Source organism: Acomys minous (assembly GCF_964271855.1).
Source record: "Acomys minous genome assembly, chromosome: 9".
Lineage (NCBI taxonomy): Eukaryota > Metazoa > Chordata > Mammalia > Rodentia > Muridae > Acomys > Acomys minous.
Window position 1 is genome coordinate 36,488,904 of NC_140490.1, and position 14,186 is coordinate 36,503,089.

At 44.5% G+C, this 14,186-nt stretch overlaps 1 protein-coding gene across 4 annotated transcripts in view; it reads right to left on the minus strand.

Moving 5' to 3' along the window:
- NTRK2 (neurotrophic receptor tyrosine kinase 2) overlaps positions 1-14,186 on the minus strand; it is a 324,099-nt gene that overhangs the window by 134,497 nt on the left and 175,416 nt on the right. For 3 of the 4 annotated variants that reach the window (XM_084794542.1, XM_084794543.1, XM_084794541.1), the window contains exon 13: positions 11,650-11,838. In XM_084794542.1, the coding sequence (XP_084650668.1) occupies positions 11,650-11,838 (189 nt within the window). Of the gene's footprint in view, positions 1-7,360; positions 7,518-11,649; positions 11,839-14,186 lie in introns of those variants that run through there. The other variant, XM_084794544.1, reaches the window with a different exon arrangement.

Genomic DNA, 14,186 nt, shown 5'->3' on the forward strand with positions numbered 1-14,186 from the left:
GTTGAGAACTGCTGTTCTGGTGAGAGAGAAAGCATCATTGCTTGGCAGGAAAACTGTGCCCGCTGTTTCACAACAGGGTCCTCAGACCTGACTACTGAGGGCCTTGTCCTCCAGTGTCAAGTTGATTACCTGCCAAGGAGGCAACCATCCCTCAGCCTTCCTATTTGGAGGTGAGTATTGTCCAGTGTGTCTCTACAAACTCACATGAACGGGCAGCATCAATGCCGCAGTTCCTCAGGCAGGATTAGAAACTTCTAGGGCTCAGTTTTACACAGGATGAGCAAAGCCAGAAAGAGTTTGACTTCTGGAGTCTTGGGAAGCTCTCCTGCATATGTGGGACATCTCTTGAGACCTTTCCCCTAACCTTTTGAACTTCAATTTTCTCATCTGTTGTATGGGTGGAAAGACCTGTCCTGAGGTACCAAGTGATTATTTTTTTAAATGTGAAAATATTGCCTATTGAGCCTGGGAAAGGAAAGGCAGGGTACACATTAGATGCAGGTGGTTTAAAAGTAGTAAATACACACATTAGGAAAGAGCTTATAGGCAGAAGGGGGAGCCAGGGTGAATATAAGATAACCTAAAATTCAACATTGTATCTTTTAACCTGGCACGTGTAACACTGGATGTCAGTCTCCAAATGTGTGGAAACAAGACAAGGTCCTGAGTGCTTAGAGAATCCCCCGTCCTGATCTTTTTCATTGATTTGTCTCCAATTTTAGTGGGACGCTTCTCTAACCTACGTTCCCAGTTTTTATCCTTTACAAAAAGCTTGCTCTCTCTGTCTCCATCTCTGTCTGCCTCTCTGTCTGTCTGTCTGTCTCTATCTCTCTGTCTCTCTGTGTCTCTGTCTCTATGTCTCTGTCTCTCTCTGTGTCTTTGTCTCTATGTCTCTGTCTCTGTCTCTGTGTCTCTGTCTCTCTCTGTCTCTGTCTCTATGTCTCTTTCTGTCTGTCTGTCTGTCTGTCTGTCTCTCCCCCCCCCTCTCCTCCCCTCCTGTCGCTGTGGAAGGTCACATTGTTTAAACACAGTGAGATAAGTCCACAGGTCCGCAGACACTGCAATAAACATTGGAAGATGGGTCCTGCTGCAGATGCCAACCCCGGCTGAGCAAAGGCACATCAGGGAATCTACTCCAAGGGCTGACCAAAGGAAGTGGGGTGAGTGGGGAAGAACAATTGGACCAAGAGCACAGGAAGGGAGAGAAGGCTGGGGGACAATCAGCTGAGCAGCTTGTGTATACAAAACGGGCCTTTGCAGAATACAGAGGTTTACATAAGACCCAGGCCACGGGAGGCACTGAGATTCCAACATACAAGATGCAAGAAGGCCAACGCTTCTCCAGTCACTGAAGTGAGTGGCTGCTCCACACAGTACTAACACGTGCAAGTGAGTGCAAATGTCCAGAATGAAAATAACCAGACGTGACCAGGAAGATGGGATCTGCCCCTGATCCTATAGAAATCTCCCTCCTGGCCCCAGCCCCATGGATGCCTCAGTTAAGATTCTGATATTTGTAGCCCAGATTTTTTTTCTCTCTCGTCTCATCTTTTAAATATGACCTGGAGATATAATTTCTTGAGCGTAGAGATTCTTGGCAACCTCTAAACTTCAAGCTTCGGGTGGTAGTTTCCTCACCCCCCTCCCCCACCCCCTCCCCTGACCGCCAGGGCTGGTCTTATCTAAAGGGAGGCAGGAAACTGCAAAAAATATAGAGGGATTATGTAGGACAACTCTGTCACCAATAGGGACAACACTTTTAGGGGATTTTATGTGGGGTGTTTTCAGGAATCCCAAGACTGAATTTCTCAAGCCTATGTAAGAAAGGTGACGCAACCAGACACTGAACACGACATCTGACACACTTGTCTTTATTAGTGTATAGGTTTGGCTCTGTGAGATCAACAACATTACAAACCCCAGTAGAACAGTTCTCATTTGCATAAACATGGCAAGATGGGAAAACATTCCAAGTCCCACTGATCACGCACACATACATATGGACCAGCAATGGAGTTTCTCAACCGAGTAAGATAGTACATGTTGCTTTTTGAGTGTACTCTCTTGCATGAACTATGAGAGTTGAAATAAAGTCAAGGAACATTCAGCCATGCCATTGTCCCACCCACACCCCGCCCATACCCCATCTCACCAGAACCTGTGCAGTCTCAGAGGCCAGACCTACAAAGCAGCCGGAGATGCTAAGGAAGCACAGGCTTCTTGCCTACACTGAGGAGACAGTGTTGCCCAGATTCAGTCCAGTGAGCGAGAGTGTTTCCTGAAGGAACATGCACCCACCTGACCCACTCAAAATCCTTTCTCTCCAAATGTGGACACTGAACACAGAAACCAAGCCCGTTCCACACCCCAAAGCTCCTCCTCATGGTAGGGTGAAACTGCTGCAAAGCCCTCCTGTGGGACGGTGTGGGTTTTGTCACTGGGAATAAAATCGGCTCACTCTAGGATGTTATCGTGAATGACAATTCCAGTTTATTAACTACTAGAGCCAAAAGGAGTTAAGATCCACACTGACAAAAACTTGGGGAGGGAGTATAGATAGCAGAGTACACACAAACACAGAGAAGGAAAATTCAGGAAGTTGGGGGATAATCTTATTCCCCTTCCCACTTGGCCACTGCCTCCCTTCCCAAAGTTCAGAGTTCAGAATGCTAAGACTTAGGTAGCCATTGCCAACATCATCATAACATGATATCTTCCTGTTTCAAAACCAGGACCTATCTGTGAAGGTGCTGAGAAACAGAAGGCCTTACAAGTAAGGCAAGGCCACACCTACTCACAGTTGTTTCTACAGACACAAGGTAATAGCATGGATGGAGTTAGGGGCCGGGAAGAAATAAAACCAAAGCCTCGTGGACCCTAAGGCAGGACAAGGAGGGAGGACGAAGGACATTTGTGTTCATGGAAGCAAATTCAGGGAGGAGAAATGTAAATCCTGTCGGCTCAGCTGAGCAGGGCCCTGGGGAGAAAGCAAGACACTCTGTTCTGCCCCCGGACACACCCCTGCTTTCCTTGCAAGTAGACTGGAGGCCAAACCATTCTAACAGCAAAGCATTGTGGTAAGGGTGAGAAACCAGAAAGGAAAGAATAAACTGACCTGGAAATCTATCACTCTATATGAACCTCTGTAGACACGTCTTATAATCTCCTCTCATTAAAAACAAATCCCTAATTTGAGGACTTGCTGTTTTGCTAAAGTTGCAGAGCATAGGGCTCTGTCCTGGGACATTGGAAATACAGGGGGACTCAGTTGAAAAGCCACCATCATCTAATAATGATTGTTTCAACGCATAGAACAAGTCAGGGGCATGGCCAAGTAAGGATGCTAAGAGCAACAGAAGAACACCTATATTGACATGTACCCATGGCAGCAGCTGGCAACCCAGGAACAAGGCTTAGGTCATAGGCTTCTCCTAGGATCCTGCCTCTCCCCCACTTCTAAACCACACAGATCCAGCCTCTTATACATGATGAGAACATGGATGTTCTGAACTTAGGTCGTTATGAAAGTCTCAATAGCATAACACCTTTGTGTGCCTCACTTCTGACCACAGCTCTCGCTGCTGGAACCCCAACCTGGGAGCAGACTCCCAAAGAATTGTAAGAGAAAACCTTGAGTGATGAAAAATCTGGAAATCTGAACAGCCAGCTCCATTAAATGTAGGGAACCCACAATGACCAGCTTACTGGAGGTCCTTTCTCAACCTGGGGATCCCGAAGGGGAAGAGAAAAATCCCCAGATACTGGAATGTAACCAGCCTGGCCGTTTAAAGTTCTGTAGGCTTGGCCTCATGAAGGGGCCAGCCAGCTACCTGGAGAATTAGATGGAGAATAGGGACACCATGGTGTCCAGTGAGCCTCAGCCAAGGAACAAACAGCCCTGGGCGTCCATTTCGTCTTGTTGTTGACCCTCAATGTGGGCTCTTGATCTGCCTCGTCAGGACAGAAGAACCCCTTGTTTAGAGAGATTTCCCAGCCCACAACCAAAAGCCCACATCTTCTGTGCTGCTCATCATTGGGAGAGCAACCTTCCCTGAACTGTAGGACCCCTCCCCACCGGATATGCCAGCCACGCGCACTTCCCTGTTCTGTCAACCCATCTGTATTATACCCAGGTGCTTCTTCCGAACTTGCCAGCCAACCCACTCTATGCATGCATTAACAGTGTCCACTGTGAATAAAGGTGTCGGCACATCCCATAGTGACAGGGCAGTCACAAGCCCAGGCATCCTCGTGCTTAGGCACCTCAGTGGTTACTTCTGATAGGATTACAGGTGACTGAAAATGTCACCTTTGCTCCTTGTGTCTTTCAAGCTTTTTTACTGTATCAGTTCTACTATATTTTTAATTTTTTAATTCATATTATCTTGTTTTAGGGCACTTCAGGGCAATTTGGGTGATTAAGTCATAATTATATCTTACTAGGAACAAAAATCAGGTTTTTATCAACTATGGTGACCAAGTCACTCTGGCTTGCCTGGGACTCTCCTGATTTAAAATTGAACTTGTCACACTGAAGGAAGTGCAGCAGCCCTGAGCTGCCAGGATAGGTAGTCACCCTGACACTTAGATTCCTTTTCACTTTCTTATATATACTATCTTCTAATCATTTCTTCCACGTGGGAAGCCAAGCGCTTACAGCCAACAAAACGTGGAGCATTTCTCCAGCTGTAGCTGTAGCTTCAGAGAACAGATCACACTGAGCACCATGCTAGGCCGTGCCCGGGCCTCAGGAAAGACTAAACCCATGGGTAAAACTGCCTCTGTGTTCATGGTGGTCTGAGTACAAAGAAGTCCTTGTCTTCCCACGCTTTTCCCTCCTGTGGGACATTGCAAAGTCTGTTCACCTGTTTAGGAAAGAAGTTACAACGGCCAAAAGGAAACCAAAGCATTCAGCAAAAGCACGGCTGTGACTTGGCTGAGCACAAAGGCTGACAGTTTGTCTCCCCAGGAAGTGAGGTGGGTACCAAGAGGACATGATCCCAAAAGCAGCCCAGCATGGTGAGCAACCTCTTAAGCTTGAAGAATCAGTAAGGCAGAGGCAACTGTGTTTTACAGCGAGGAAACCTAGGCTTCAAAGACAGCTCATAGAGCGCTGAGCCTCATAACCTCCAACTGCGTCACTATCTACTTAAGGAATACTCAACTGCCCAGAGATTCTGGGTAACAGGTGCTCCTTAGCAACAAGAAGCAGGCTGCTGGTTGGTGTTTGTGTTTTTGTGTTTTCATGGCTGGTTCTAGCCCATGATTTGCTGGCACGTGCAAGAAATGCAGCTCAACTGGAATCATGTTGCAGATGCAGATGCTCCAGCCAGGCTTGGTCTTGGTAAACCAGGTGCATCAGTAGCCTAACTGTCAGGATACCCCAGAGCATCACTCACCAGTGATTTGGACATTTCAGACTGACAGTGCTGATGTGTTCAGGTGCCAATGGGTTTATCTTGGCAGGCTGCTGCTGTTGGGGTAAAAGCAGAACCTTGCAACCTAAAATCCATAATTGTTGTTGGTTTTGTTTCTCAGATACCAAGTATAGGGTTGGGGTGTTTTCAGCAGGAGGCCTAAGTATCCTCAAATAGGTGTTCTCCTTTCCTCCCTCCCTCCCCCCCCCCCTCTCTCTCTCTAATTTTTTTTTTTACAGCAGTACCACCCAGTGGGAAAAAGCCAAGAACACGATTAGACTTAGTTGGAAATGTGCTTGAAGGTGCTCCGCTAAGAAGACTTCATCTACTGCAGTTTGTGATACAGTTCACACTTGAGATACAATTATGCAGCATGTATCCGTTTCCTTTCCTCTAGGGGATGCAAGGTGCTTTTTAAAGCATTATTTGATAGCTTCTTACTATCTCCTTTGGAGTTGAGAGTGAATATAATAAACGAATTGTTGTACTTAGTGATGGCGGTCCATGGCACCGAGAAGGAGAGAGAATTGTATCGGGACCTACTGAATGCAACAGTGTTGCCATGGCGCCTCCTCCCCACCAGGATGAGTTGTCAGCCCAAGATATCATGAACAAAGCAACCTCTAAGCATCCTAAAATACTTATTCTTTAATCTACCCTAGCCTTGTGATGAGCAGGAGAGACTTAGCTTCTGCTTAAAGTGCAGGCCAGGGCCTTCCAGAACACAAGGCCAGTTTCCAAAGCAGCTCTTGTCTGGCCAATTAAATACTTAGAAGAAAATGTTGTTTTTAAAAGAAAAAAGGGGGGAAAAGATAAGCAAGAACTCGGAATCGATAGTCTCTACCTCCTGTATCCTAGTCCTGACCACTGAGGCGACCTCAGTCACGTGACTGCACTGAAGTCTGACACGGCCCTGCACAGCTCCCAGATCCACCATTCTCTGTGTCATGAGCTTCTGGAGTCCTGAATAGAATTCAGAACTTTTTGCTCATGTGGACTCAAAGCAGTTTTTCAAATGTGTTGAAAATCTCTGTAGTTTTGTGAAAGCTCCCTCTTGCCTTTGTAGGCAGTAGAATGACAAAGTGGACATAGCAGTTAAGAGGGATAAGGACATGGACTCTCTGTGACATTTCCAACTCCTGTTCAAATGTCCACTCTCTTCAGAAGTCCCTCTGTGCTCTGCACCATTGCTGGCCGGTGAGCCTGTGGTTATCTATGCAATAAGCGCATGGTCAGTGGGAAAGCACACAACTATACCTGAAGGAGCATGGGACGCACACTGTAGGAAGGCGTAAGTGTCCATTTTGTTGAAAATAAAATCAATTTTCAAAATAAATTGGAAAAAATAAGACCTTCAAAGCTTTTGCTATGCATCTGCCTCTGGGAGTGGCTCACCCTAAGTGTGCAGAGAGGGCAGGCCCTTTAAGACAAACAGATGAGGGTGTGTATTAAAAACAACCATAGTAGGACCCTAGAAAAGTTACAAGGCTGCTATGAAGGAAAACATGACTTTAGGAATAATGACAGTAAGTCTATGGATAAAATGCATCCCCACCCATCAATTCAAGACACGATTTGGGAGTTTTGCTGGTTAATATGCTTTGTTTTTGTTTTTCATCTCAGGAGAGCTTCCATGGCACCCTATCAAAATCGCTCTCAACACGCAAGGCAAGGAGAAGATAACACAGCTGCCCTTGGGCCAAGTTTGTAAATCCTACTGGTCAACCACCATATGCTATAAGACACTGTGGTTTTTCAAACTAGTTGAATAAAGACCAACGCCAGACTTGATGTTGCTGAGCTCCTCAGCTCCATCTTGCCATCCTGATTGTTCGAGGAGATGGCCTATTAAGTGACACAGCACTTTGAGGGGTTAGTCATTAGAGCACTCTGCTTTGTCCTGGGAAGGCAACTTCTTGCTTGGCTAGTTATGGAAGCTAAGGAGTGACTTCAAGATGCTGTCTGGCCAGAATTTGCAGATAACCATAGAACTCTTCTCCTCCAGCAGGCCTGGATTTAGCCTCCTTTGGTTCCTGCGATGACGCAGGAGCCTCCAAATACCAAATTATTATCAGGCGGTCTTGGGGGAACCTCTGGGCCCTGCAATAAAGTAGACAGACTTTCTATTGGAAAGTGCTCAGGAGCAATTCAGCCCTGTTCACATTGCTCTAAAAATCTTGCAAAACATCTCTGGATGTGGTAAATGAAAATTTCTGCACAGCTTCTGATAGTGCAAAAGTTAGCCAAAGGGCAAGATTGTTCATTACTCCTCACTGAGGCAATTGTATGCATTATTTAAAGAGCCCTAACCTAATGGTGGCGTTTGCTTGTTGTTGTTTTAAGCAAAGCTATGCAAGCAAGGGCAGCCATATCACTTTGGTCAAGCCATCTCCAAGCATTGCCTACTGAATGAGGTGCTCTTAAGGTTCCACTCAGAGAGGCACTAGCAGTCCCTAAGCCTGATACACACTCTTACTTGACCCACTTAGCATTTGAAATCTTGAGCCATTCAAATAAAAAAATAATCGCCCACTTTCTTTAGGAAATTTGGAGCATTTGACCATACCAGACCCATGCCCCAATATGGTCTTTATTATTTCATAATGCTCTTCCATGATAGCCTGTTCTTCCTATTGACTTGCCAGATTCCTAAAAGTGGGATGTAAAACCTTTCTGTAACACAGCCTATCTCAGCACTCATCATGGCTCGTCGTGCTGCATTCGATCATGTGATGATCCAACGGGGCCTCTCTGGTGAGTCTCACTGTAGTCAGGGAGCAAGCCATCATCATTTCTACCAAGCCTCTATCTCCTACATCATAAAAGTACTACATCTAATAAAAATTAGTTAAGATTTTGAAATCCATTGTCTAGAATGTACTCTCACATTTCAGTGAAAGGAAACTGAGTTCACTCTTGGTGACATAAGATGTGCAATCTAAACTCAACATCTTTGAACTTAACACACAGTCTCAGGAAAGGTCAGTAGGCATAGTAGCATGTGGTCCAAGCTGGTGATAGATTCAGATGGTGGTGGTGATACTTGTTCCAGTGATATTTGCTTTAACAGCATGAGGCAAATGCTAAGCTTTCTTCAAAGCCTTTGTAATAAATTTTGTCACCACCTATGCATCTTTTAAGAAAGGTCCTCCTTGAGGTGTTATTAGAATTTGGTTCATTTAGGATATTTAATAAAAAAATCTCTCAGAATATCATGGACCTAAAGCAAAGTATACCACTGCATGTCCAGTCTCTGTGCATGAGCTTTGAAATTGCTTAATTGGGCCTTTGTGATGTTTCAGTCAAAGAAATTTTCATGAATCTTATTTTTCTAGAATTGTTTAAATCTAGTTAAATGGCCTAATACTTTGTTAAAAAGCATATCCAATAAAAACAGCATATACACAAGTTTGGTAAGAAAAAAAAGACTGTGAAGGATTTTGGTTATAGATCCATTGGTAACTAATACTTCAGCAATAGATATCCATATCTGGGCAGCATCTAGTTGACATCAAAACCCACTATGTCCTGTGCTAGGACATTGTTAGCAGATGAAATTGCTGCTTCCCAGAGCTGAGGTCTAACTTGAACAGGGCTGCAGAGACACACAGTCAAATGTGACCACACTCAGAGCACAGGGCAACACAGACCTAAGCAAAGTGGAATGAAGCTTGCCATTTGCATGAGGATGCAGGAGGCAAAGAAGAGTAAGTTCTTCCTCATTCCCACTTCTTTGATAAAGTATCAGTGGAAGATATCTGATTTAAAAAAAATAACTGTTTTCAAAAATCATCAGAGATAATGTCTGGGAGAAAAAGCAGCTTCAGGTTCTGTAAGGTAAGACATGTCTGAGAATGCTAAGCCTGGGACGGTGTTCGGGTGGAAGGAGGCTCACTGAGGCATTGTAAGGAAGGAATAGCCGGAGACACTTGGAGCCTTACAACCAGAGGCTGGAAGCTGAGGAGAAGCTGTTCCTTCCAAGTGTAGGTGACACATCATAGCTGAGCCACAAGACCAAAAAGCCTCCAGAAATAACCAAAATATTTTCTGAAATCTCTGCAGATTCTAGATTGAAGAGATGACTTTTGCAAACTTCCTTTTAGGACTCTGAGGGAAGACTCTCAGTGGGGTCACGGACTCTGCAGACATCCACCTACTTCTTCTACATAAGGGAAATTTTCTTTTTAAATTTTATTTCTTTTATTTTTCAGGATATAACATAAATTACCACTTACCCTTTCTTTTCTTCCCTATAAACCCTCCCAGATTCATGGCCTCTTTTTTCATTAATTGTGTTATATATATGCATTTTATATATATGTGTGTATATATATAATCTAGATGATGATAGATAATAGGCAGATAGATAGATAATAGACAGACAGACAGATAGATAATAGATGATGATGATAGACAGATATAGATAGATGGATGATAGATGACAGATAGATAGATAGATAGATAGATAGATAGATAGATAGATGAATGACAGTATGTTTTCAGGGCTGATCATTTGGTATTGTATAATCAATTTGTGTGCTTTTCCTTGGGGAAGACTAGTTCTCCCACACTCAGCATGCCTTTGTTGAGTAAGGTTGAGGTCTTTGTGCTTTCTTCCATCCACATTAATGGTTTTGCTCATTTGTTCTTATTGTACATGTTGGACCAATGGTCTCTGTTTGTGACCCAGCCTTACTTCTCTCCTCCATTGAAAAGGAAAGTAAACTTTGTATTAACTTTAGTCAACCTTGGCTCTCCAGCCTTGGGCTGCTGAAAGTTCACCACACAGCCTAGTCTTGATGAAGACCATGGTGTCAAGATAAGAGATTCCTGAGGACAACAATGGGAAAGAGCACAGCTTCTCTTACCTTGTTATTTCTTCACATGTGACTGTCACTGGAGATGTCTACCATACAGACATTTCAAAGATCCTTAGGTGCTCTCTGCCACACAGAGTGCCTAATTCTAAGCAATATTTCCTCTTATCTTGGTTATACCACAGTTGTTAACTGTGTTAATTAATAACACCATGACTTTGAGCAAAACTTAATGTTCAAGGAGTTTACTAATCTTTAGGCATCCTTTTATATTTATCATGTCGTATAACAAATTCAGCTAATTTGTTGGGGCCCGGGCTCACACATCACAAACTTATAATAATGCTAATTCTAAAACTTAGTTCCAACTCCAATCTTAAACATACCTCTAGATAAATGTAAATGAATAGAAAGATGTGACAAATGTTTCTTATCTACAGAGAGATCCCATTGCTAAGCCCTCTCATCCAATGAGTTTTCAGCAAACAATCAGTCTCCAAAATTAACATTATAATTGTCCTCCTTAGCCTCCAAGGCAGCTCAGGAGAGCAGCACCTAAGGTGGGATATAGTAATGTAGCTAGACAGGGGATGGCTGCCTCATCGGTGCCAGGGAGTCCCTGGATTCAGGGCCACCTGATGTCCCAGCGCCCAAGGCCTCCTATTCATGTATAAGAGAAGGCCTGTATTCCAATGGAGAAAGCGTGCACCTGAGTTCATTACGCCTTGAATTTTCTGCTGCTCTTAACGTCTTGCCCCATGTTTTCTATCTGGTGAGTGGCCCAGAAGATAGGGAAAGGGGCCCACGCTTGCCAGTAAAGGCTCATGGAGTAACCGAATTATTAAAAGCCAAAGTCATCCTCCTTCTTATGCTCACACTAGTTGAGGTAACTGTTGTAACATCGCAAGGCCTCATGCTAGAAGTTAGGATAAGAAAAGAAAGCAGAACTACCAAAAAATCAATACCACCTGTAAAAAAAACAAAAAACAAAAAACCCAGAGCCATCCTGACTGCCTAGAGTGCATGATTTAATTGCTCTCAATAAGCCAGACTTAAGTTCTGTCAATTGCCTGTCAACTGTAAATGATGTATGTGCATTCTAAGGACACTTCTGCTTTTTGTCTCCGTCCTTGTCCAGATAAGCATGCTTGATTACAACTTCATGTTGACAAATGATTGTGGAAAATGGGTTCCAAGAGAAGTCCATATCTGCCCACAGTTCCCAGCCCAGCAGGAGACAAACCCTGAGAATTCCCTAAGTGACAAATGAAAGAATCTAGCCTACAGGCCAAAAGAGTACAAGAATCCTCAAATCTTCCACCTCCCTCAGCCCCTGGCCAGCCTTGTCAGAGGCTCTGATAAACATAATCAGCTATGCAGCAAATGGGTCAATAAGTATAAACAGCTGTACTTACATGTGTCTGGCTTGAGCTGACTGTTGGTGATGCCAAAATACTGGGGGTTTTCAATAACAGGAATCTTGGTCATTCCAATAATGACAGCATCAGGACCGCCCTCTGATGAAGATGGAGTGTTACTCCCGTTGGAGATGTGGTGGAGGGGGCTGGCAGAGTCATCGTCATTGCTGATGACCGAAGCTGGGCCTGGAGTTGGAAGAAGCATAAGCATTCTGTAACGCAACGTCAACTGAACTTTAATTCAAGTACACCCCAAATGTGTCACTTCACTGGTTTTTGGTCTGTTCAGAGTATTGCATTTATTACTACAATCTAGTTTAAGACAGTTCCCTTGCCCCACTTAGTACTTATTTCCCATTTCCCCGAATCCTAGTCCCAGACATCCACAAATTTACTTTCCCACTCTGAGTTAACAAATCTCATCATTCCACATAAGTCAGCCAATGTAATTTGTGCCTTACACTTGGCATTGTGCTTTAAGGTTAACTTCCATTGCATGTGTCCATGTTTCCTTCCCACTGTATAATGATCCTAAGTTGCACAGGCATGGCATGCACTCCTTATCTGCCCCTCTGCCCATCGAAGGGCATGGACTCATTTTTGTGGGGATACACAATTCCACCGCTTTTGTGTAAGATTGGTAACTCCTAGGAGAGGCCTGCGCTTAACATTTTCGGAGTCTACCAAACTGTTTTAACGAAGTGGTCGCACGGTGCTGCATTAGTCAACTACCAACAACATATGAGCGTTCCAATATTTTCATATTCATTTTCTGTAACCGTATGTGCAGCTCCCAGGACCCCTGGGTTCTCTGCACACCTTCAGAGCACTCTGTCACTGAAGTCCTGGCACAAACCCAGGTCACTTGCTTCTCTGGGGACTGAAAGGGATGTGCAAATTTGGAGATCAGAGTTTCCTGTCTTCACACTTTCACTCACCTTCTTAGTGCCTCACATCTGCTCACAGTTGGGTCTGGACTACTCTAGAGAATACCCAGATGTCATTTTATGGGACTGGAGTGCGATTAGGCATATGAAAATGCATTACCAACTTAACTGGATAGAGTGCATGACATTATTGAGATTCCTTTATATTATAGCAATGGCTACAGTATTTTCCATACAAGAGTTAATTTTCAATCCAATGCCTCAGAATACATGCCCCTAGATTCACTGCACTACATTTTGCCCAACCAATATATCTACTGACTACTCAAGGCAACCAGAGTAGGTTTACAGAGATAAAAATGTATGAGGCGACTTCAGACTATTGAATACCACATGGATAGGCCCTTCACACATGGGAAGCCAAGTCTTTTAGACATAGATCACACATGCCTGTGAAATGTACAGAATGCACACACTGTCCCTAGAGAAGGTGGGAAGGAAAGATCAAGGGTAAAGCAAGGCAGAGCGGAAGGGCAGAATCAGACACCCAGGCAAGACACATAGTTGCTGAGGAAGAGAAGTCTGTGCTGCACTCCTGCCAAGGGCACGTGTGTTTCCAACCCCCACCCTAGCATGCTTCAGTACCTCTGTGCATTCTCCACTTCCTCCTCGTTCTTAATTACTTCCATGTAAAGCAATTACAAAAACAAAAGTTGTCTTTTCAAAGTCTGATACAGTCTGAATCCCTATTCAATATAATGATAATCCACCCGCCAAACTCCAAGATTAATTCCCCCCCACCCCCACCCCCCATGGGGATTAGTGTAGTTTGTGCTGATAACAGTTGGACATTCCCCAGCTAGCTGTGTCTTAAACAAAGTATGCAGGGGGGTGGGGGGGTGGAACCTACTGCTATTACCGGTAATTTTTAAAGCAATCTCTCAAGGAGAGTACATTTAAGTCGTGTTTAATAAGACACTCTGGCTTGATTCTGCAAACATGTCCTTGCACAGCCAACTTAGAAGCCACGCAACACCCAAAGCCAAGGCAAGCTTGCCGGTTATGCTCATCTTGTGCCTTGCTCATTTGTGTGCACAAACAGTGGAAACGCTGCCAAGAATAGCTGTGAGGACAAGTCCTTACTAATATCCTCAGCCATCTCTAGTCTGTGATCTTTCTGACAAGCACCTAGCCAGTGATGGAAATGGAGATGTGTTATGCCTGAATTTCTGTACTCTGTCAGGAAAGTTTGCCCGCCCCTGGTTCCCTTGCTAGGTCCCCAGAGCAGCTGTTTCCTTCTGTAGAGCTACCAGCTACCAAAGCTTGCTACCCTCAGAACCCACCCCCCCCCCCATGGAGGTGCAGTCACATAGTTCTCAAAAGATTCTAGGCTCCAACTTGACCCCAAGAGATGGAGAAGTTGTCATCTTCAAACACTCCATGTGTTGTGACAAAACTCCTCCTGGTGCCTCAGGAGTAATCAGAAACACCTTGACTTTGGCTGTTCTCAGGCCCCAGTTAGGCTGTGCGACTCACAGAAGTGCTGTGCTTTGAATAGAAGACAATGGAGATTTCTCTAAGAACCCAGCTCTGGCTCGCCTGCTAGCTACACCCTGGAGCCCTTTACAGTGACCCCTGTTTGTATCA